Genomic DNA, 24,848 nt, shown 5'->3' with positions numbered 1-24,848 from the left:
TGGCTAAGATTTGATAAAAAAAACATTAGTTGGATAGATCCACCCCTACACCTGGATCGATCCAAAAACAGAGGAATGAAAGTCTTGCATCAAAAACCATTTTTCCCAACTTTCTAACACATTTAAAGATTAAAAGTCGGGTTGATTCACATCCAATCACTCCACGCTCGACTACATACCTCGGCCTCTTAGCAAAGTCTTAGTCTTCAAAGTCAAGTAGTACGAATAGGAATAGGAAAGCCGAGTTAGGGGACACTTAGGAATTTTGTCCGGAATTGCCAACCTAGCTAAACACTCACAACAGTTTTCTTCATCAAACGAAGTCTTCATGGGAAATGGTAAGGGTCTCCCTATTCATCACATTGGTCACACCTCGTTTTCATCATCATTCATTCTCTCCAAAACACTTGCCTTAAAACAACTTCTCCATGTACCAGAAATTACAAAAAATCTTCATAGTGTTTCTAAGTTTGTTGCTGATAATCATGTATTCTTTGAATTTCATCCTACCTCTCGTTTTATCAAGAATCTTTCCACTCAGACAGTCCTCATGCACGACCAGCTTAAGGGAGGATTATATGTGTTCGATAACACACAACTGATAGTACATGCTTCATCTACATCTCCCTTTGTATTGTGGCATAATAGACTTGGTCACCCTTCTTCACATATCATTTCTCTTATACTCAATAAATGTAATCTCCCTCATCTTAATAAAATTCCCTCTCTTATCTGTTCTGCTTGTTGCATGGGAAAAATTCATAAGCCCCTATTCTCGCATTCAACATCCTCCTACACCAAACCCTTAGAACTTATACATATTGACGTATGGGGGCTAGCCCCAACACCCTCCTCACATAAACATCAATACTATATTCACTTCATTGATGCCTACTTCCGATTTACTTGGATTTACATACTTAAACATAAGTCTGAAGCATTTCAAGTCTTTCTTCACTTCAAGTCACAAGTTGAACTTCAATTAGGCCACAAGATCAAAGTTGTGTAATTAGATTGGGGTGGCGAATATCGTTCATTCACTCAATATCTTACTTCCAATGGAATTATCCACCGTATTTCATGTCCTTATACTCATGAACAAAATGGACTTGCTGAACGTAAACACCAACACATTGTCGAACATGGCCTTGCCCTTCTTGCTCAAGCCTCTCTTCCCTTTAAATACTGGGATAAAGCATTTCACATAAGTGTTTATCTCATTAATCGACTGCCTACTCCATTCCTAAAAAACAAATCTCCCTTAGAAGTTCTCTTCCACCAAAAGCCATCATATTCTCAGCTCAAAGTCTTTGGTTGCATGTGCTACCCCAACCTCCGGCCCTTCAACCACCACAAGCTGCAATTCGGGTCCATTCCTTGGATATAGTCTCAATCACAAGGGCTATAAATGTCTCAACCCTAATGGTAACATATTGATTTCCCGTGATGTTATTTTTTATGAACATGCCTTCTCATTTGCCCAGCTGTAGTCCCAAAAACAGGTAACTTCCTCTTTCAGCTCTTCATCCACTTCTCTTCCCTATCAAACCTCTTTTCCACTAATGGTTCTCCCTTCTTCAACCTCTTCTCCAACCAACCCACCAATATCTCCTACCATCTCTAACCACAATGTAGCATCACATCTTCCATCATCCTTTGCCTCTCTTCTTCCCACCCATCCTATGATCACAATCTAAAAATGGCATCTTTAAACTAAAGGCCTATCTCATTTCTACCATTCCCACTTCAGTCCCTAAAGCCCTCCAACTTAGCCATTGGAAATAGGCTATGACTAATGAATATCTCACTCTTCTTCGAAACAACACTTGGAATCTTGTCTCTCCTCCCACTGATTGCAAATTGATTAGCTGCAAATGGGTGTTCAAAGTTAAGGAGAATCTCGATGGAACCATAAAAAAATACAAGGTCTGTTTAGTTGCTAAGGGTTTTCATCGGATTGCTGGATTTGACTTTAATGAAACCTTTAGCCTGGTTGTCAAACCGACTACCATTCATATTGTTCTCACTATTGCCTTAAATCTACAATGGAAAATTTGACAACAAGATGTCAATAACGCTCTTCTCAATGGCGACCTACATGAAGAAATATTCATGATCCAACCTGAAGGCTTTATCGACCCTCTTAGCCCGAACTACGTTTGCAAGTTAAATAAATCTCTCTACGGCCTCAAACAGGCCCCTAGAGCTTGGTTCGAAAAGCTACATCAAACACTTGGCACTCTTGGTTTCTCATCCACTAAATTAAATCAATCCCTCTTTATCAACATTACACCTACTTAATCCACTTACATTCTAGTATATGTGGATGATATTCTTATCACAAGTAGCAATGATCAGTTTGTTCAATATGTGATCACGTAGCTCAACAACCAATTTGCTCTCAAAGATCTTGGAGATATTGATTACTTTCTAGGTATCCAAGTCAAGCATACATCTGCTAGAATGCACTTGTCACAAACCAAGTATATCTCCAATCTACTTTAAAAAACCATGATGCTTCATGTCAAGCCGGTTCCCACACCTATGGTATCTAACCAATCCCTATCCAACTTTGGAAGTGCTCCATTCAACAACACTCAACTCTATAGAAGCATTGTTGGTGCCCTCCAATATGCCACCATCACACGTTTAGATATCACCTATAGTGTCAACCAAGTTTGCCAATTCATGCAATCTCCTTTTACTGCTCATTGGAAGGCTATCAAGAGAATTCTACGCTACTTAGCTGTCACTCTTCACCATGGACTCCATCTTCAGCACAACTCCAACTCACACATCAACTTAACAGGGTTCTGTGATGCAGATTGGGCATCAGATGTTGATGATCGCCACTCCATATCAGGATATTGCCTCTTTCTTGGTCCAAACTTGGTTCCTGGCACTCTTGAAAGCAACATAAAGTCTCTAAGTCTTCTACCGAGGCAGAATATCAGAGTGTAGCTACCTTTGTTGCTGACATTTCTTGGCTGTAGTCTCTCCTCAAAGAATTAAACATATCTTCCTCCACAACCCCGGTCATCTGGTGTGACAACCTCAACACAATGTACCTCTCGACTAATCCCATTCTTCATGCTCGGACTAAGCATATCGAAATTGATCTTTATTTTGTTTGAGAAAAAGTTCTTCAGAAACAAATCCAAATCCATTATGTACCTTCCTCTGATCAACTAGTTGATGTCTTCACTAAGGCAATTCCCAGCTTCAGATTCCTCACCATACGTGCCAAACTGAGTGTCAACCAAAGTCCACCCTGAGTTTGAGGGGGGCTGTTAGTGAACTCAGTTGAGTTTGTTACCAAATTCAATTAGTTTCAACTGATCATTTATGTTAAAACCAATCTCTCAAGTTAGTTATAGGTATCAACAACTACGTATATAAAAACTACAGAAGTGTAATGATTTTATAACCGAGAAATAAGAGCAAGAAGCATTACTCTGTTTTTCTCTTACTCTGTTTTCTCTTTCTCTTATTCTAATAATTTCTGTTACTCCATTTCTTCAAACATTCCTTATATATTACTACTATATTTAGCCATTTCATATATCATAATATCTCATAAGGAAAATCTTAATTTCATAAATTTTTATCCTCATAATTATCATATTCATAAATATTTTTCTAGCATATTTTCTATATAATATTCCTTATCATATATTCATAATAATTACTTTCCTACTATGTAAAATATTCTATAATTTTTTTTTCTAATATATAAAATAATCTTTATAATATTTTTTTTTATCATATATCAATTAACTGTCTTGATTACTTTCCTTATTTAATATTCTTAATAAATAATAAATTTTATTATTTTATTACTGAAAAATCTGATTTGACATTTCCGAAGTTATATTTTATTTTATTTTGTTATCGGGGTTAGTATTACTGTCCTTATGCCAGTTGCTGCATGTGATGAGCCATGACATAATTTAATATAGATTCCTCTCTGCTGTCTGAACATCTGGCAGTTGTGGAGATCCAAACAAGGAAGTAAGAACAAATACAAACTCAAAAGCCTGGCCAAAACGCAGATGCCTTTGGGCGCTTCTCTGTGAGAGAAAAATAAGGGATAATGGCAGAGAAGAGAGATGAGGAAAGAGTGTGTGTTACAGGCGCCGGAGGGTATGTGGCCTCATGGCTTGTCAAGCTTCTTCTCTCTAAGGGTTTTATCGTTCATGGAACCGTCAGAGACCCATGTAACTTGCTTCTCTCTCTTTGCCTTTAGTTTCTGGTTTTTTTTTTTTTTTTTTTTTTTTTTTTTTGTGGAATTTGAATGATAGAAGGTGTCTGATGGTTTGATCACAGACCCATGTGATGAGAAGAACAGTCATATGAAGAAGTTGGAGAAGGCTTCAGAGAATTTGAAGCTGTTCAAGGCAGACTTGTTGGAGCTTGAAAGCCTCTGTGCAGCCATTGATGGTTGCACTGGGGTTTTCCATGTTGCCAGCCCTGTTCCTTCAGCCAAAGTAGCCAATCCAGAGGTGAGGTTTTTTTCTTTCAATTCTAGAGGAAAATAATAATAATAATAATGTAGTTTTTATTTATTATTTGTCATAAAAAAAATTTAAAAAAAAAATGAAGAAGAAAAGGCTTTGTAAAGAGAAGAGATAAAGAGAGTTTTGACTCTATTGTTTTTTAAAACATCAAGTTGGGTGTTTTTAAATGAATTGATAATTTCATATGAATAGATTTTCATTTATTTTACTTAAATTATTATTTTTCCTTTTATTTTTTTATTTATTTATTCCATTTTCATCTCTCCTCAACACCAAACTAGAGAACACTTTTGGAAAATGAATTGAAATAAAATAAAATAAAAACATTTAGGCACATAGAGATTGGAAGCAAATAATTATTTTTATATTCTAATTATATATATATATATATATATATATATATATATATTTCATTTTATTTATATGTTTTCCCAATTTTTAGGCAAATAATTATTTTTAGGCTATAAAAAAAACGCCATCGAAATTGGCGTAATCCTTTCCTTTCTAAATCTCATAGTGGAATGATAAAAAATTAGTAAGAGCTGCAAATGAAAATGGGATTGAAAAGTAGAAGATAATTGATGTATGAATTTAATATAGGTTGAACTGCTGGAACCAGCCGTCACGGGTACACGAAATGTACTGAAGGCATGTGAGAAGGCCAAAGTGAAGAAAGTCGTTGTAGTATCATCAGCTGCTGCAGTCAACCGTAACCCAAATTGGCCCATGGATCGCCCCAAAGACGAGGAATGTTGGTCCGATCCTGAATTTTGTAGGACAAATCAGGTATCCCATTACCAAATTCATGATTCTTCCGGGTTTAATTTTTAATAGCCTTAATCCTATATTATATCCAAATGTCTAATAAGTTATTTTTGTTAAGATTTTTTTTATTAGAAATAGAGGGAGAAATAAGTGACATCCCATGTGTTATTTTTAATCATATAAACGCATTTTAAAGTTATAAAAGTTTATTAGATACAGAGCGAATAATATTTACATCATTGGGAGTTAGTCATTATATGATATTTTGGGATATATCCATCTTTATGTGCTTATTATATGAATTTATCCACCTATTTTGAAGTAAAATCTTGATTTGTGAACATATTTAACATTTGAGCATAATTTAATGTCTCCACTATAGGAGGATTACTTAATTTCTTTGTCTTACTTCAAATTAAAGATGTGAAACAAAATCAGCCCTATGTTGAGACAAAGTACAAAATAATTATTGAAATGATTTATTTTTTGTTGGACAATGTCTTAAGTTTCTAATTAATATACATTCATCTCTTCATAAAAAATATTATATAGATTATACCCTATGTTTATTAGATTGTCTCATAGAATAAAAAAAAAAAGTTATTAGCAATATGCCAATAAATATTCTAAGTCTAAAGAATAAAATATTATGAGTTGGAAATGAAGGTTGAGATGTATAAAAACCTATATCAAATCGGTAGAAATGCAAAGAAGGATTGAAGATATTAGTGGAGTGAGGACTCACAATTTAAGGTATAGATATGAGGAGTGAAAAACACGAAGATATATGGATATTTTAAGACTAAATAATTGTATCTTGTTTCTTTAATTGATAATATTCTATATGGGATAGTGAAATGATTCTATCTTATTTCTAAATATAGGCATAGTTTGTTTAACCACATTCAAACTTTATATACCATTGTGTGTTGATTATTTTATCTTTATATTCTTGTAATAATATATTAGCATTAAAGATTCAACCTATACAATAAGTTATGTTGAAGTCCAAGTCAAAATTTTTGGAAAAGCCAAAAAAAAAAAAAAAAAAACACAAATTATGTTTGAAGATGAAGTTTATTTTTCCCTCATTAGAATAAGATACATAAAGCTTGTATCATAAAGATAGAAGATTGACTTGATAGAATTTAATTAAGATACAGATTATTGAAAAATCTTCGAAATATATAATTGATATACATCTCATTTTGTATAGAATATTTCTCATGTTAATGTGACATTGTAATATTAAATTTCTTAATAGAATAAGGATAATTATTATGTCTACAAAATTTCTAGATCCTAATACAAAAAAGTTAGGAGATAGAGATGTAAAGACTATGTCAAGTATAAATGCAAGAAAGAGTGAAAGATATCAATGAAATAAGGGTTCCTAGCTTATGGTAGAAATAAAAGGAGTGATGAAATATAGAATGTAAGTATGATATAGTAGAATTATTTTATTTTCTATAATATAGTAGAATTATTCACTCTTATTTTTTGATGTATGATTAACTAAACCACATTAAAACCTTATATACCTTTATATATAGATTATTTTATCTTTGTATTCTTATACTAATACGTTAATATTAAAGCTTAAGCCTGCACAACATTTTAGGATATTGAATTTTAGACTTAAAATCAATAACTAAGGTGTTGTTTATATAATGTATTTAGTTATAATATCAAATATGTCAAAAACACAAAGACAGAGAATCAAAGCTATTGAGTAAAATCAATTTGATAGTTTATGAAAGAGTTCTATGAAAATATTTTGAGCACTTTAGAATAAAGCTATACATGTTTTAAAAAAAATGCTTGAAATGTGTTTAAGTTAAAGGTAACAAATAGGATTGAAAATTAGAATTTTCATTTATAATAATTAAATGGAATCTATTGGAGATCATGATATACAGTAGTCTCATTTAGGGAAGATCATCATTGAATATTTATTTTTCCAATTTATTGACTCCGCCTACCCATCAATTTGTACATCTTTTCACATGTGGGTATTAGATCACATCTATGGGAGGATGTTGGAGAGCATGAATGACATACATTATGAGTCCTATTGAGAACTCAAATTGTAGCTGCTTAAAATTTTAAAATATTGATTCTCCATCATAGTCTTTATATTTCATTTCAAAGGAATGTTTGACTAGAAGTGACAACCACATGCACGAAAAATAACCCTTAAATAAATTAATTCTTATTTTTATCAAATGAATATAAACTAAGCTCTAATATATTTTCATATGAATGGCAGGACTTTTACAGCCTTGCCAAAACACTAGCAGAGAGTGAAGCTTTGGAGCATGCAAAGAAAAGTGACCTTAATATTGTAACAATTTGTCCATCCCTGGTTATTGGACCCATGCTGCAATCCACATTGAATGCTAGTAGCCTCCTTCTCCTCAAATATTTGAAAGGTTTCTTCTCTTACTAAAGCTTTCTTTTGCAAACACCTTGTGTTATAAGTATGCTACTATCATTGAAATGTTATGGGGTTTATCTAGATATTCTTAAGTTACATTCTTTTTTTAACTATTTTTTATTTCTTTTCTTGGACATCAGATGCAAATGAATCGGTAGAAAATAAAGATCGTCCAATCATCGATGTGCGTGATTTAGCTGATGCAATTTTTTTGATATATGACAAACCCGAGGCAGAAGGAAGATACATATGTTCATCATATACGATCCTAGTACAAAAATTGATAGAGAAATTGAAGAACATATATCCCAACTACAATTATTCTAAGAGGTAAGCTCGTTTATGGCTAAAGACTTAGATCATCTAAATATGATATATGTTATTTGTTTATTACCAAATAATTTCAAATTTTGAGTTAAATTATAGGTTTAACATAAGGGCAAAAAATCAATAACTCTATCAATCTAATAAAATTGAACCAAATCAAAACAAAGATATCAAGTTGGCTTTTTTTCAAAAAATTTAAAATTTTATTGGTTAATTTTGAGAATAAAAAACCGGAATATTTCAATTTAGTTTACAACTTGTGAACATTTTAAACTGTTGAAATGAATATACATAGTTTATCTTAACCTACTAGGTAACCCACTATGTCACTTTGAATGTGATCTACATTATCATGTGATCTTATGATGTTTTAGATTTGAATTATTAAGGATAATTGTAAATAATTATAAATTTCTATGTAAAATATTTTTATTATTACATGAACATGTGATAGTTTTTTTACTAGATTATCATGTGGTGATGGTATAAATTATATTCTAATACTTCTACATTATTGGTCCAATTTTAACCCAAACCAAATGAACGAAATTGAACTAGATGGAATTGATGTTAAGACTATTTTGGGCTAATAAATAAATTGGTTCTATTCAGTTCCACTATAATTAAAATCAACCAATCTGGTTTACCTCTTGGATTGAAAACTGAACAAAACCAAATTGTGTCCAACCCTATTCTAACATGGTATAAGAGCTCTAGTTAATTAAAGGTCCTGACCTTACATGTCTCCATGTTGAAAAGCTTTTGAGTTAAATTAGTTTCTGAAAACCATCAATTTTCATGATATGCACTTGAACTTATCATAACGTCAATCTACTTAATATTTTGGTTACTCGTTTTATCTTTGTAGTGACAGTTATACTGAAGTAGAGGAAGGGTTTAAGCTGAGTTCAAAGAAATTGGAGAGTTTGGGATGGAAGTATAGGCCATTGGAAGAGACTCTAATGGATGCTGTTAAAGACTTTGAAGAGAATGGCTTATTGGATAAACACTAGCCAACAACACTATCTCTACTGTTTGTGGTTGCTTTGCATTTTAAACTCTTCTTCCTCTTTGCCATGGATATTGATCTAAATAAAACATCTTTACCAGACACAATGGTTTTCTACCATATGTTGGCAAGTGATCTATTGAAATAAATTTTAATTAGATATCCATTTGACCTCGAAATTGGAATCATTTCATTTGAGATTAATTTGTGCTCAAAGATTTTATTTCACAAAAAAACCTAATATTGATTTTTTTTATATTCACCAATGGGTCATTGTTATTATTTGTTTGGTGAGTAGAAATTGATTTTTTTTAAAAAAAATTAAAATTTATTTGAAAAAAAAAATGAGATTCAAACAATTTTTGATACATTTATTTTTTTAATTCTATGATAAAATTTTAAAAGCAAGAAGTAAAAGTGGGTTATCAAATATGATTTTCGTTATAAATAAATTTGCTTGAAGTGAATACCATATTAGCAAACCTGATTCAAGGCTTTAGAAGAGGCAAAATTGTGTTGCCTAATGGAAATAAATTTCATGTCAATGATGCTTTATGTTTTGAATAAGCTTCTCTGTGTTTTTCTCAGGAAACAAACAGAAATGGGGTTTGGGATTCAGAGTTCTTCCATTCGAGTGGTTGTTTCTGTGATATTTTCATTTATGCATTTGGCAAATACTATTGTGAATGTTCATGGGAAAACAATTAGAAACAAGATGCTGGAAATGGGAAAATGTGATATATATATATATATATATATATATATATATATATGAAGAGAGTTGGGTGGTGGATGAGACATCTCCAATGTATAACGCTTCATCATGCCCTTACATTCAGAATGTAGTTTTTTTTTATTAAAAAACAAGGATGAAGAAAAACAAAAAGATATCTCAGAAGTAAAACAAACTCGAACAACAATAATTCATTAATCATCAGAAATTATAATAAAAACTTAATCAACAACTACCCACTATAAACGTGGACAAATGATAAAGCCATGAACAAAACATGCAAAACAGAAAAACAATCAACACCTAAAAACTAGCAATAACAACTTTGAAACATTCAAAACAACTAAAAAATTTATGACACCACATCACCAGTCCTAAGCATGTCTTCAACACTCCTTCTTGCTTCACGAACTACAAACACCAAGTTTTGTCCTTAGAAATTCAAATTTGCTAACTTGCAGTGGCTAGGTGAAAACATCCGCAACCTGATCCTCTGTTTTGCAATAGAGAAGAATCACATCTCCATCTTTCTGCACTTCTCTTAAGAAAAATAACTTAATGTTAAAATGCTTAGTTTTTTCATGAAACACAGGATTATGAGAGATAGCAATGGCAACTTGGTTGTCAATAAGTATCTTCGTGCTTTCCTTTTGCTCCCTATTAAGATCGTTTAAGATCTCCCTTAGCCAAATAGCTTGATTTACCACAACTGTGGCAACAATAAACTCTGCTTCAGTTGTAGATTGGGCTACAATTTCTTGTTTTTTCGAGCACCAAGAGAAAAAACCATCACCAAAAGTGAAACAGTAACTTGAAGTACTCCTCATATGATCAATAGAGCCTCCCCAATCACTATCTGAAAAACCAACCAACTCGAACTCTTTGCTTCTCGTAAATTTGATGCTAAATCACAAGTGCCTTTAACATATCTAATCACCCTTTTTGTTGCCTTAAGACGCATTTCACTTGCACAATGTATAAACCGAGACAAAATGCTTACAACATTCAAGATGTCAAGCCTTGTTGCTATGAGATACATCAAGCAACCAATCATGCTTCTGAAATATGTCTGATCAATCCTATCAGTTCCATCATCTTTACTGAGCTTCTCCTTTTGATTCATAGGAGTTCTTATCTCCTTGCATTCATCTAATTTAAACTTCTTGAGTATCTCTTTAGCGTGTTTCTTCTGACAAATAAAAACTTTATGTTCACTCTATTTGATTTCCATTCCAAGGAAAAAAGTCATCAAACCTAGATCCGTCATCTCAAAAACTTCCATCATCTCTAGCTTAAACTTCTCCATAAGACTTGTGTGGTTCCTAGTCACAAGCAGATCATCCACGTACAGTGAGATGATAAGAATGCCGGCTCCATTGTGCTTAACATACAATGTTGATTCAGATAAGCTTTTAGCAAATCCTAAATTCAGCAAATGTTCATCAATTCTGTTGTACCAAGATCTTAGAGCTTGTTTTAGGCCATAAAGAGCCTTATTGAGAAGATAAACCTTGTCTTCTTCTTCTTCCTTCACAAAGCCCTCAGGTTGCTCAACATAGATTTCTTCCTGCAAGTAACCATTTAAGAAGGCTGATTTGACATCGAGTTGATACATTCTCCAATCCTTTTGAGCAACTACAGCAAACAACAGCCTAATGGTATCTAATGAAGTAACTGGAGCAAACGTATCCAAGTAGTCCATGCCAAAAATTTGATTGTAACCTTTCACAACAAGTCTTGCTTTGTTTTTGTTAACAGAACCATCAACATTAAGTTTAGTTCTATACACCTATTTAACTCCAATCACCTTCCTGTCTCTAGGCCTTTCAACAAGAATCCTTGTTTTGTTTTTCTCTATCATTGATAGTTCCTCCTTCATTGCAATCATCCAATTCCGATTCTGCATTGCTTCTTCATAGTCTGCAGGTTCACATACAGCAATATTGCATCTATGATATACATCAGAAAGAAATCTCGTGTCTCCAATCAAAGCACCATCTACCATGTCATTATGTTAATCTCCATTATTTTGTTTTACACCTTCCCAGTTCCATTTTTCATCTTCCACAAAGTGCACATCCCTGCTTATAACAATATTTCTGGTTTGTGCCTGAAAAACTTTATAAGCTTTTATAACCGAGCTATAGCCAATGAAAATGCTTGGAAATGCTCTTTTATCCAACTTATCTCTCTTGATCTGTGGAACGTGAGTGAAACACAAACAACCAAATATTTTAAGGAACTGCAAGGATGGTTTATAGCCATACCACGCCTCAAAGTGTGTTTGATTTTTCACTGCTCTTATGGGAAGCTTGTTTTGTAAGAAGACAGTTGTATGTGCTACTTCTACCCAGAACCGCTTAGGTAGATTCTTCTAATGTAACATACATCTTGTCATCTCCAAAATATATATGTTTTGTCTCTCACTTAATCCATTTTGTTGCGGAGTATATGGAGTGGTAAATTGATGTTGAATGTCTGCTTCCTCACAAAATCGATTGAACGATTTAGATGTGTATTCCTTGTCATTGTTTGATCTGAGAGTTTGAATTCTACAACCACTCTCATTTTCAACTTTGACTTTAAATTTCCAAAAGATTTGTGTTATCTCCGATTTATGCTTCAAAAAGAAAATCCAACACATCCAAGTAAAATCATCAATAAATACAACATAATAAAGACTACCTTTTAGAGAAGGTATTCTTTGAGGGCCTAAAATGTCTGAATGAATCAATTGCAGCTTCTTTGATGCTATCCATGTCGCCTGATTCGTTCCCAATTGGTGTATCAGCTGATTCATGTCCTCTCAATAGTCCCCGACAACCGTGCCATTTGATTCGTGTCCAGCTGGTGTTCCTTGATTGCGGTCCTCAAACGGGAGTAATCAACAAAATTTATAACCTATATCACCATGTACTAGGATAGCCTTAGCTAGCATAGCATAATGGCTCTAGGATTGTTCACTGGGATGAGTTTTCACTTCATAATTGATATTAATTCAAAGCTGAATTGGTGCTTTTTCATTTCAAGGTTAGCTCTAAAAGAAAACATAAATTTGATTGAAAAATGGTTGGTTTTAAGCTAACTAAAAATAAAGTAACGGAAATTACTTAGAAAGAAAAGCGTTTCTTGGAGTTTCAGATCACTAGGCTCAGGTTCCTTATACAAAAAGGGAGTTCCGGTCACTTGAATCTTTTCCTCGTATTGGGGATTTAACATATAGTTATTTCTCGAATCGGTGTGGTACAGATGCTTCTCCTTAATGGGTTCAAACACTAAATCCCTCTCACTGATGCATCTTGCAATGGTTCATACCTCTCACCTAGTATTGGTCATTCAAGATGATCCTTAACCTTGGATTACCCGTCAAAAGCTCGCAAGAGATAACTAATGGATGTCTCCTTGGAGTCCAAAAGCTTACCAAGTGTTGGCTATTCTAGAAAATCCTACCTTTAAACCACCTCCCAAAGGCTCGCAAGAGATAAACTAGTGTATCTCTATGGACAAAGATCACTTGCCTTACCAAGTGTTGGCCCAAGTGATTTTAAGGCGTTTTAAGTTAACTAAAAACATAGAAACCATTAACGGGTCACACTTTCTCTTCATTAAAAATTGAAACAACAAAACTTCCAATTTTTGCATGTGGAAACTTACCCGACTTTCTTCACTCCAAGAGACAAAGAGCCTAGCCACTCATCCTCTGAAGAAACATCCTCAAAGTTTGATTTGCTAGAAATAAAAATAACGAGAAAACAAAAATATAAAGGAAAAGCAGAGCAAGTGCTCTGTAGATATATTTCTTACTATTGTCGATTACATGATGAATTTATGATATGTTCTTTACATTGGTTCAAAGATATATATAGAGAAGATATTTTCTAAGAAATATCCCAATAATATCTTTGACTGATTACAAGGAGAAAATAGAAATTTACATAAAATATCTTGAGAAAAAATCTAACTGAGTTGGTTGCAAATATCTGAGATTGCACATGTGGATTTCACAAGGTGATTCATACGTTGAATTATCCATTTTGTAAGTTTGAACTTTGATTTTGCAAGTTGAATTTGTGATTTCGCAACTTGGAGGTGATTTCACAACTTGGAGATGATTTGCAACTTGATTCGCAGCTTGGAGGTGATTTTGCAACGTGGTTCGCAGATGCGAAGATGGAGTTTCAACTTGCGAAGTGGCACATATGTGCTTGGAGGTGGTTTCACAGCTGCAAAACACCTTACGAAATTTCGCAAGTAGATTTCATTTCACAGCTGCGAAATGGGCTTTGGGCTGCGAAAATTTTGCAGCTGCTAAATTTTCGCACAACTTGATGTGGTTGTCTTTAAATGGTCATAACTTCTTTGTTTCAACTCCGATTCATGCACTGTTTGAAGCATTGGACTCCTGACTTCCCGAGCTTCGAAACGACATATAGTATGCATAAAATGGACTCCATAAAGTACTCAAAATGTGTCCAATAGTTGTTGTCCTCTTGAATTTCATGTTAGATTCCTCTCTTTTTCCTCCTTGCATTCTTGATTGGCTTTGGCAAAGAACTACAAAGCTCCAAAGCTTTAATTCTTCATGTAAATGAGCTTCCATTTGCTTTGCCATGGATTATATAAAGTTCTTCCTCATCTCAGATTGCTTTGGTGATAAAAAAAGCTATCAAAAACACCAAAACTTAACACAATTTGATTAGAAACGATTGTAAGGGTCCTTAACATGCCAATTGAGTTAAAAGGTAATAACTACTACTCAAAAGTGTTTAAAAGAGTTCATTACAAGCTATAAAATAGCACTTTTTGAGTAGTAATCATTGCCTTGGGGAACGGTTTTCTGTTTTGCTTACCAAACTGATATGCTTTGCAATTTGGAACGTGATCATCAAGGTCTGGAAAATCATTTGCCATCATCTTGGATTTCATTTGTAACAGCCCCTGATGATGATAGTGCTCAAGCCTTTTGTGTCATACCTCTATGATATTTTCTTTGATTGGGAAAGTGATTTGCTCCTCCTCTAATGGATTTAGAGCAAAGTTTTTCCTTCTCATTTTTACTCTAAAAATATCTTAGCCAACCGCATCTTTAATCAAGCAACTTTTGATCTATTTCAGTGACACAACACATCATAAATGAGCTTTATATCTGAACAACTTGAAATTGCAACTGTTCCATCTCATTCCACGGTTATGTACTAGTCGTTTCCAATTCAAACCTTCGACGTGTTTGTGCTTCTTAGTTCCATGAATAGATCCTTGTCATGTGTCATGTGGTTAGTGCAACCACTGTCAATGAGCCAACTCTCACTTGATTCCTTGTTAGAGAAACATGTAGCCACGAACAGTTGATCCTTCTCTTGATCAGCAACTTGTGCCTCTTCACCATGTTGCTGATTTTTGTTTTTGCAGATGACAACTTCATGCCCCATCTAGTTGCATACTTGGTGTCAAGTATTCTCTAGTATTTGCAATGCGGATGAGATTTTCCACCACAATGCTGACATGGAGGATGGGGTTCATTTTTGTTTCCACTTTTGCTCTTATTGTTGTTGGTTGTATATTCTCCATTTTAGCCTTGATGTTTTTTACCCTTCTTATTCTTGTTATTTCTTGCATTCACGTGATGCTTGACTGGTAAAGCTCCCTCGATAGCACCATCCTACCTCATAACTCTTCTTTGTTCCTATGCTTATAGTGCATTTAAAAGCTCTACGAGTGTGATCATTGACAAGTCCTTAGTGTTTTCTAAGGTTGTAATGGATGCCTCAAATCTTTCAGGCACTATCACAAGGAATTTTTCAATTATCCTTAAGTCTGGCAAGGAAGAACCAAGTAATCTAACTCGGTTTGCAATAGTAAGTAACCTGTCAAACTACTATGATGGATTCAGTCTCCTTCATCTTCTACCATTCAAAGTCCTGAATCAAATTCAAAAATTGCATTCCTCTTATTGTTTCATTTCCCTCGTATTTCATCTTGAGATAATCCCAAATTGTCTTTGTTGATCTTAATGACATGATGCGAGTGAAGATTGTGGAAGAAATGGCAGCAAACAAGTAAGGTTTTGCCTTGGACTTCTTTGTTTTTCTTTCCTTGTGATTCTTAATCTGAGCCATCGTCGGATTGTTTAGAAGATGAATGATTTCATAATCCTCTTCCCCAGCTTCCTAGAGGTCCATAGCATCAAGGTACGTTTCCATCCTAACAGCTCAAAATTGATAATTGTCACCATCAAAGACTGGAGGGGCAATTGAAGAAAAACTTGATTCGGCTTCCATGGCGTCTTTAAGAACTCAACCTAAATACCATTGGTCCCTTAAGAGTAGAAACTCTGATACCAATTGTAGTTTTTTTATAAAATAAAAAAAGAAAAAAACAAGGATGAAGAAAAACAGAAAGATACTGCAGAAGTAAAACGAACTAGAACGACAATAATTCATTAATCATTAGAAATTATAATAAAAACTTAATCAACAACTACCCACTATAAACGTGGATAAATGATTAAGCTATGAACAAAACATGCAAAATAGAAAAACAACCAACACCTAAAAACTAGTAACAACAACTTTGAAAAATTCAACACAATTAAAAAAATTATGATACCACATTAGCAGTCCTAAGCACGTCTTCAACACGAAAGAATTCAACTACCACAAGTATGGACGCTCAGATCAACCCTACCTCAAATATAGATGGCAACCCAAGGACTATGACTTGCCTAGGTAAACATCTCCCTTTTTCATGTTCATCACTTTTTATTCTGTCTTTTTATTTTTCTTTGTTGTTTGATTTTCTTGGTTTTTTATATTGGATGGCAATAAGGTTTTAGATTACCTTCTAAAATGTCCAAAATCTAGATTGGTTATTTTATAAATTCTCTATCTTAAGTCATGAATGAAAATATAAAAATTGAGAACCACTCTACTTCCACAGCACCAAAGTTTTAACCTTTGTTTTCACGAAAAAAAAAAATAGATGCGTTCAAAAGAGAGAACCTTTTCATAGAAGCATATTCTTTCATACTTTTCTTAGGGAGAGCTTTTCTTTTCTTTTTTTAATGATAATATAGTGATAATTTCTAAGCAATTTTAACTCCTAAAAATTGTTCCCTCATTTCTTATATTGTTGGGTTAGGTCGAGTCAGCCCACTTGGGCACCCAAACCCAACTACAACAGATGAGTCGGTGATGAGCTAGGTGGAAAAAACGACTTAGACTATATTTTGAAAAGTGTCTTTGAAAGAGTTTTGAATAATAATTTTTAGAAACCGTTTTTTTAATGTTTTATATAATAAAAGTCTATTTGAGAACTTGAAACATTCTTAACTTATTTTTCTATATTATTAAATATTTTTAAAAGTAATTTTTATATATAATAATTTAATTTTCACATTTATATAATTATTTTTAAAAATAACTCTCAGAAAATAAAAATAAGATCATCTAATGAGTCTTTTTTCCATACCAAAATACTAACCCATATCTAGGAATCGAAAAATACTTGATTTGTCAAAACATTTCTTCTTTTTTATGATTTTTTTTTCTCAACATTGGTGTTGGAGATACTTGCTTCTTGTTTGATATATAGCTTCAAAAATTAAAATTGGTTATTGTTGATTTTTGTTATTTCATTTGTTGGAGATGATGAAATTGCATATTTGATGGAAAAAAAATTCTTGAGGAGATTTAAGGGGAAGAAGATAATGTATATAGGGGATTCAACAGTGTCACTTAATGGTCTGCCTTCTTCATGCTACTGTTACTTATCAATCTAGAGTTTTACGCAAGGCAAATGGCCCCATTAGTACAGTTATCTTCCTGGTCAGTCAACTGCCTACTACTATGAGCATTCTCATGTGTATATATAGAGAGAAAGAGTGAGAGCATTCTCACATATAGAGAGAGGGCTAAATTTTATGAAAGAAAAAGAAAGAAATATTAATAATGAAAAATAAATCATGAGAATAAGCTAAATTTTATCAGAGAAATATGAATTAAATTAGAATTATTAATATTAATTTTACCTAAAATTCAACATTACCTCAAGGAAAAAAAAAACTCAATACATACCTATGTGACTTTGTTTTAAACCAATCAAATAAAGTGATCAAATAATTTAGAGATTGTTTGATAACAGTTTTCAAAAATAATTTTGAAAAATAATTTTTTAGAACAATATTTTAAAATTGTTCTCTCATGTTTTGTAGAACAAAAAAACCTGAAATGTTTTCAACTTATTTTTAATATTTTTAAATGTTGAAAAAAAATTATATTCAATATTTTATTTTAATCATTCTCTTCAAATTGATGAATGATAGTTTTTCATTTTAATTATTTCATTCGTTCATGTACAGAGTATATATAGAGGGTAATCACCATTCTAAGAATGAGAAAGAATGATACAAGAAAGGAATGATATAAGGAAAAAACAACTAATATCCTAATATCTCAACACTCTCCCTTAAGTTGGTGCATAGATGTCACACATGCCTAACTTGTCTAAAAATTTTGAGAACACTTGACTTGAGACTGCAGCTTTGGTGAGGATATCGGCCAATTGATCTTCTGATCGAATCTTAGGCAATTCCACAATCTTATCATCCAACTTCTCCTTAATGAAGAATCTATCTACCTCGACATGCTTTGTACGATCAAGTTGTACTAGATTATGAGTAATATCACATGAGGCTTTATTGTCACAAAACAATCAGATTGGTTGCCTAGATAGGTAACCTAAATCCTGTAAGAGGAGTCTTAGCCATAATGCCTCACAAAGTCCTAAAGTCATACCCCTAAATTCCGCTTCTGCACTTGAACGAGCAACGATATTCTGCTTCTTACTTTTCCATGTCACAAGATTACCACCTACAAAGGTAAAGTAACCAGATGTAGATCACCTATCATCCACTACACCGGCCCAATCAACATCAGTATATACTTTTATACTCTGATGATCAACATTTTTAGTGAACAAAATTCCCTTCCCAGGAGCATTCTTCAAATACCTCAAAATACGTATGACTGCATTCATATGTTGCTCTCCAAGATTATGCATGTATTGACTTACTACACTCAATGCATAGGCAAGATCTGGTCTTGTATAAGCTAAGTACATTAATCTCCCCACAAGTCTCTAGTATCTTCCCTTATCGGTTGATACTTGATTAGGCTCAACACACAATTTCAGACCTTCTTCTATTGGTGTATCAACAGGTTGACATCCTGACGTTCCAGTCTCCTATAAAAGATCTAAGGCATAATTTCTTTGAGACAGAAAAATTCCTTCACTTGATCGAGAAACTTCAATCCCAAGAAAGTATTTTAGAGAACCTAGATCTTTCATTTCGAATTCTCTAGATAGATAATTTTGCAGAGCTTTTCTTTCTTTAGGATCATTTCCTGTAACTACCATGTCATCCACATATACGATGAGTGTCGTAATCTTACTATGTTGCTTTTTCAGGAACAAAGTGTGATCTAAATACTTTGAAGATAGCCAAAAACTCTTATTGACTTTGTGGACCTTCCAAACCATGCTCTCGGGGATTGCTTCAACCCATACAACGACTTTTTCAATTTGCACACCTTCTGACATTGCTTTTCTAACACCATGCATCCTGGTGGAAGATCCATATATAGTTCTTCAGATAACTCGCCATGTAGAAAGGCATTTTTCACATCGAACTGTTGTAATGGCCAATCCAAGTTTGCAGCTAAAGACAGTAATATTCGAACTGTGTTGATCTTAGCTATAGGTGCAAATGTCTCTGTGAAGTCAATTCCATAAGTTTGAGTGTACCTTTTTGCTACCAGTTTTGCTTTAAATCGTTCAATACTACCATCTGCCTTGTACTTCACAGTATAGATCCAACGACACCCAACTGGCTTCTTTCTTGGTGGACATTCTACGAGTTCCCATGTTTCATTCTTCTACAATGATTTCATATCTTCATTCATGGTTGCTTTCCACCTTGGATCAACTAAGGCTTCCTGCACACTGTTAGGAATAGCTATAGTAGATAATTGATTTACAAATAACTTATTTGATTCAGACAAACGATGGTTAGACACATAGTTACTCATGGGATATTTGACTTTGGTAGACAATTCAGGTTCATATGTGGGTTTAGGAATACCTCTATTATGACGGTGTGGTAACCGTTTCATGAATGGATCAAGTGCCAAATTAAGAACACCCTCAACAGGCGACGATTGGTTTGGTATTTCAGTGAAGACATCTTCGGACCCAAATTGTTCAGATGGTGGTGATGGTTCAATTGTACTGTCTCTTCCTTCTTCTATCACTTCTTCAGTTTCTGGGTGGTCATTACTACTTGGTTCCAAAGTTGTACCACTCATATCCAACTCACCTGCTTCCTGGTTCACTAGTTCAGATTGTCCAGATCTATCCTCCTTAGAGATATGATAATCATAATCGAGAGTCTAAATTTCCTTCTGGTACTCCCCTTGAAGTTCAGACTCAAATGAAAAATACATTGAATCTTCATGAAACACCACATCCATTGTAATAAACATTCGTCGAGTTGGAGGATGGTAACATTGATATCCCTTTTTATGCAATGCATATCCAACAAACACACATTGCAATGCACAGGAAGTTAACTTGGTGCGTTGGTGTTTGTGTAGATGCATAAATGCCACGCAACCAAAAACACGAGGAGGTAGATTTGGGACAGTTGGGGCAACTACGACATTAGTAAGAGCTTGGAGAGGTGTTTGGAAGTTAATTGAGCTAGAAGGTACCTGATTGATCAAGTATGCTACAGATGTGATTGCTTCTCCCCAATAAGATATCGGTATTTTTGCTACTATCAAGGAAGCCGAACAACCTCTAATAAGTGCCGATTTTTCCATTCAGCGACTCCATTTTGCTATGGTGTATTGGAACAAGTAGTCTAATGAATGATGTCATGTCCTTCCAAATACTTTTGAAGATCAAAACTCTGATATTCTCCACCATTATCACTACTCAGAAGCCGAACCTTTACATTGTACTAAGTTTCAATCATTTTATGAAAATTTTGAAACAACAAGTTCACTTCATCTTTGGTCTTTATCAAGCATAACCATGTCATTCTAGTACAATCATCAATAAAAGTAACAAACCAATGCGAACCAATCAAATTTTGGACTTTGGATGGGCCCCAAACATTAGAATGTATAACCATAAAAGGAAACTGACTTTTATTCAAAATTAACGGAAACGAAGCACGATGGCTTTTAGCCAATTCACAAATATCACAAGGGAAACCAGAAATATCACTCTTTGCGAACAAACTAAGAAACAATTTTTTTTTAATAACCAAAGGAAGCATGTCCCAGACGTCGATGCCACAACCAAATTTTAAACTTTTTCTTCTCCCCCTCAAATCCATCTACCATCAAGGCTTGTCACAACTTATTTGAATCCTTTGACTACAATTCCAAGTAATAGAGTTTTCCCCGCTTAATACCACAACCAATCGTCTGTTTTGTTTGGATGTCCTTAATAACACAAAATTCAGGCTAAAAAATGACAATACAAGATAAGGCTGCAATGATTTGAGAAACTGACAAAAAATTGTAATTTAAAGATGGAACAACTAAAACATAATCCAAATTCAAAGTATCAGTAAGAGTTAAGGATCCTCCCCCAATGACTGGGGTTGTGTTACCATTGGCTGTGGAAACAATTTTTTGTGAGGAATGTCTAAGCGGTGAAACTTGTCTAGAATCAAAAGCCATATGATCTGTAGCACCAGAATCAATTATCCATGCACTATTAATAACAGGTGTAGAAGTATTTAAAAACTTACCACCATAATCTGTAGCGGTTACTAATGTAGAGGCTTTCTTAGCGACATTAGCCTCTATTTTTATTTCTTTCTTCTGTTGATCACGATTATAATCCCACCAGTCTGGATATCCCACAATTTCAGAGCAACAACTCTTGGTATGACCAGTCTTATTGCAGTGAGTGCATTTGAATGTAGGAAAGTTTTTCCCGTTCAGCAATATGAATCTCCACGAGTTGTGACCAAACGTCATAGTTTGATTCAGTCAAAATAATTCCAACAAAATATTCAGGGTTTCAGTTCCATGACTCTGATACCATCTTCAAATTGATGAATGATAGTTTTTCATTTTAATTATTTCATTCGTTCATGTACAGAGTATATATAGAGGGTAATCATCATTCTAAGAATGGGAAAGAATGATACAAGGAAGGAATGATATAAAGAAAAAACAACTAATATCTTAATATCTCAACTTTCCTAATATCTAAACATTCTTAATATCTCAACACATTCTACATGTTTGTATAATTATTTTTTTTAAAGTAACCCTCCAAAATAAATAAATAAAAAATAAAAAATAAAAGATGTTATTTAAAAACACTATATTTTTTTTATTCTTAATAACAAAAAATAGAAAACAACTTTTACTCATCAAACTTGTTTTTTTTTATTTTTTTTTGTTCTACACAACATAGAACCGTACTTGAAAACAGCTACGGACCATGTCCTTACTAATTTTCTATGGTTTAATATTTCTCTTGTATGTAAAAATAGAGTCATAGAATGGGGCAAGCCAGGAGTTGGAAATTGCGAAATGGAGACACAACCAATGAACGGATCCACATATTCAGCTGGTTTACCGCGTGCAAGTCATGTTCTAGAAGAAGTCTCAAGGAGTATGACAAAACCCATTCATTTGCTCAATATAACAAAGCTCTCCGAATTGAGAAAAGATGTACATCCAAGCAAGTACATTTGTTTCAAGGGCATGGACTGTACACATTGGTGTGTCCCTGGACACCCTCATACTTGGAATCAACTTTTGTATACCACTCTCATTACTTGAAGGAAAAAAAAAAAAAAAAAACAAATGGAGGGGGGAAAAGATTGTTTCATGAATTGGATTCATTTTTGTATAAAATCCTCTTTCATTTTTGTATTTTGTTGTATTCATATTATCATGTAATGTCATGCTTCAAATTGGCATAAAATCTTTTTTTTTTTTTTTTTCAAGAGTCGTAGACAATTTCATTGTTACTACGAGTCTATTTGGTAATTATTTTCATAAACAGTTTTTAAAAACTGTTTTTGAAAACTGTTCTATGATGCTTTATAAAACATAAATTTATTTGAAAATTGAAATATTTTTAACATATTTTTTATATTTAAAAATAAATTTTATATATAATATTATTTTTTAATCATTTTATATGTTTGTATTATTATTTTTTAAAATAACCCTCAGAAAACAAGTGTTCTCTGAAAATACCCCGTTTTCTGTTCTTGAAAATAGAAAACAGAAAGCAATTTTTTATTATCAAATGGGTTTTTTTTTTTTTTTTTAGTTTGAAGAACATAAAACTATTATAAAAATCAGTTGCCAATTACCCAAGTGTAATTATTGATGTAAAATTATTGGATTGGGCTCACTGTAGACACCCTATGGAAATATAAGGTCCTCGGAGCCCTTGAGACATCCCAAACCCAAATCCTTACTCGGGCTTGATCCTGGGCTTTGGACTCAGCCTAGTTTGCCATGAGGAGGGATCAAATTTCAAGCAAATGTAGGAGGTTGAGGGGGGATTTAGACAAAAATACCGTTTTCTTAAAAATATTTTAAAAATATAACAATTCAAAAAATATTTACGGCACTTTAAAAGAATTCAATTGGAAGTTATCTTTAAAAAATAATTTCTTTTTTTTTTTTTGGATCTTTTAAATAATTTCAATGGGAGATCCGAATCCTTTTTTATTTATTTATTTTATTTTATCCTTAGATAGTTTATTCAATAAAAATGGGAGATAGTGCTAATAAAGATTTCTCGTTGACTGCATTGCTGGAGGCTGGAGTTGAATACCTCTTTATGCTCAAAACAAGATCAAATATATGGGCAAAGGTGACAACAAACCATCCATACATGTGACATTCTCATGTTCATACCATATTATAATGATGCTCACCTAATTGATTGGCACTTCTGTTCATACTTTGTTACACCTTCCATTTGCCTAATCAACACCATCCTTATATTACATTTCATTCATAAAAATTAACTTTCTTCGGAAATATTTTGTTACAGACATTCTGACAATCTCCTAACCTCAAGATCAAATATTTGAGCGGACCTACTTTTAATACGAATCCAACGGGATGTTCTAGGAGGTAGTGTTTGAGCTTTTGTATTGCAAACACGATATATCTTTTCAAAGTTTGAATAATCCGTGTAAGCTTAATTTACATATTTTACCATTTATGAACTCTTTTCAATAAGATAATACTAATTGGATTCCTTTCTTATTAATTTGTTGTCATGGGTGCTATCTCAGTACTTTCCAATACTTTCCTCTCATCAATATTAGCCCTATTTGATTATTATTTTTTCAAACAAATTTTTGTTTTTCAAAATGAAAAAAATAAAAAAACATGTTTCACAACAACTAGAAAATCGAAAGCAGTTTTTTGTTTTTAAAAATAGAAAACATGATGCTTTCAAAAAACATCTTTTACTTTTTTTAAAAGTTATTATAAAAATAATAATTATACAAATATAAAAATGACTAAAAATAAAACACCACATGTAAAAATTATTTTTAAAATATATTTACAAATATATAAAATAGGTTAAAAATATTTCAAACTCTTATTTTTATTCCAAAAAACATCATAGAACAGTTATAAAAAATTATTTTTAAAAATCATTTTTCAGAAATATTTCTTAAAACAATTACCAAACAACCTTTAGTTGTTTTCAATTTTAATTTTTTACTGTTTATTCCCTCTTGTTGTTATTTATATATATATAGATATATAAATGCTTGTCTTCATTTCTTTTTTAAAGTTCAATTCAATATTTCTATCTCATTCCCTTTCAGAGACAGCTGCAAGCAAAGAAAGGCCAACCCCATAAAGGTGAGGTGTTTGTCATGTGATGCATGTGAATTCAAAATTAAAAAAAACAAAAAATAAAAATAAAAATAAAAAATCTCCTACAGATCCAGCCTTGCTCCTTAAATCCTAAGATTTTGGTGTACTTATATGT

At 33.0% G+C, this 24,848-nt stretch overlaps 2 protein-coding genes across 3 annotated transcripts; both read left to right on the top strand.

Annotated features, from left to right (window-relative positions):
- The first annotated feature begins 2,511 nt into the window (after nt 1–2,511).
- On the top strand, nt 2,512–2,961 carry LOC117927942 (uncharacterized mitochondrial protein AtMg00810-like). The gene has a single exon (XM_034847676.1). The coding sequence runs from the start codon at nt 2,512–2,514 to the stop codon at nt 2,959–2,961; it is 450 nt and encodes a 149-aa protein (XP_034703567.1).
- Nucleotides 2,962–4,021: 1,060 nt separating this feature from the next.
- On the top strand, nt 4,022–9,213 carry LOC117928959 (cinnamoyl-CoA reductase 2-like). 2 transcript variants are annotated; one of them, XM_034849116.1, is made up of 6 exons: nt 4,022–4,217; nt 4,333–4,502; nt 5,118–5,303; nt 7,552–7,714; nt 7,860–8,049; nt 8,921–9,213. In XM_034849116.1, the coding sequence occupies exons 1-6, from the start codon at nt 4,094–4,096 to the stop codon at nt 9,057–9,059; spliced, it is 972 nt and encodes a 323-aa protein (XP_034705007.1). In that variant the 5' UTR covers nt 4,022–4,093; the 3' UTR covers nt 9,060–9,213. The 2 variants fall into 2 exon arrangements, with proteins under 2 accessions (XP_034705007.1, XP_034705008.1); XM_034849117.1 differs by having other exon boundaries at nt 4,023–4,217; nt 8,915–9,175.
- The last annotated feature ends 15,635 nt before the right edge of the window (nt 9,214–24,848 follow it).

The sequence above is a fragment of the Vitis riparia genome, chromosome 13 (genome assembly GCF_004353265.1).
Source record: "Vitis riparia cultivar Riparia Gloire de Montpellier isolate 1030 chromosome 13, EGFV_Vit.rip_1.0, whole genome shotgun sequence".
Classification (NCBI taxonomy): Eukaryota; Viridiplantae; Streptophyta; class Magnoliopsida; order Vitales; family Vitaceae; genus Vitis; species Vitis riparia.
Note: the sequence above shows the minus strand (reverse complement) of the source record. Positions and strands in the feature narration are given on the sequence as shown.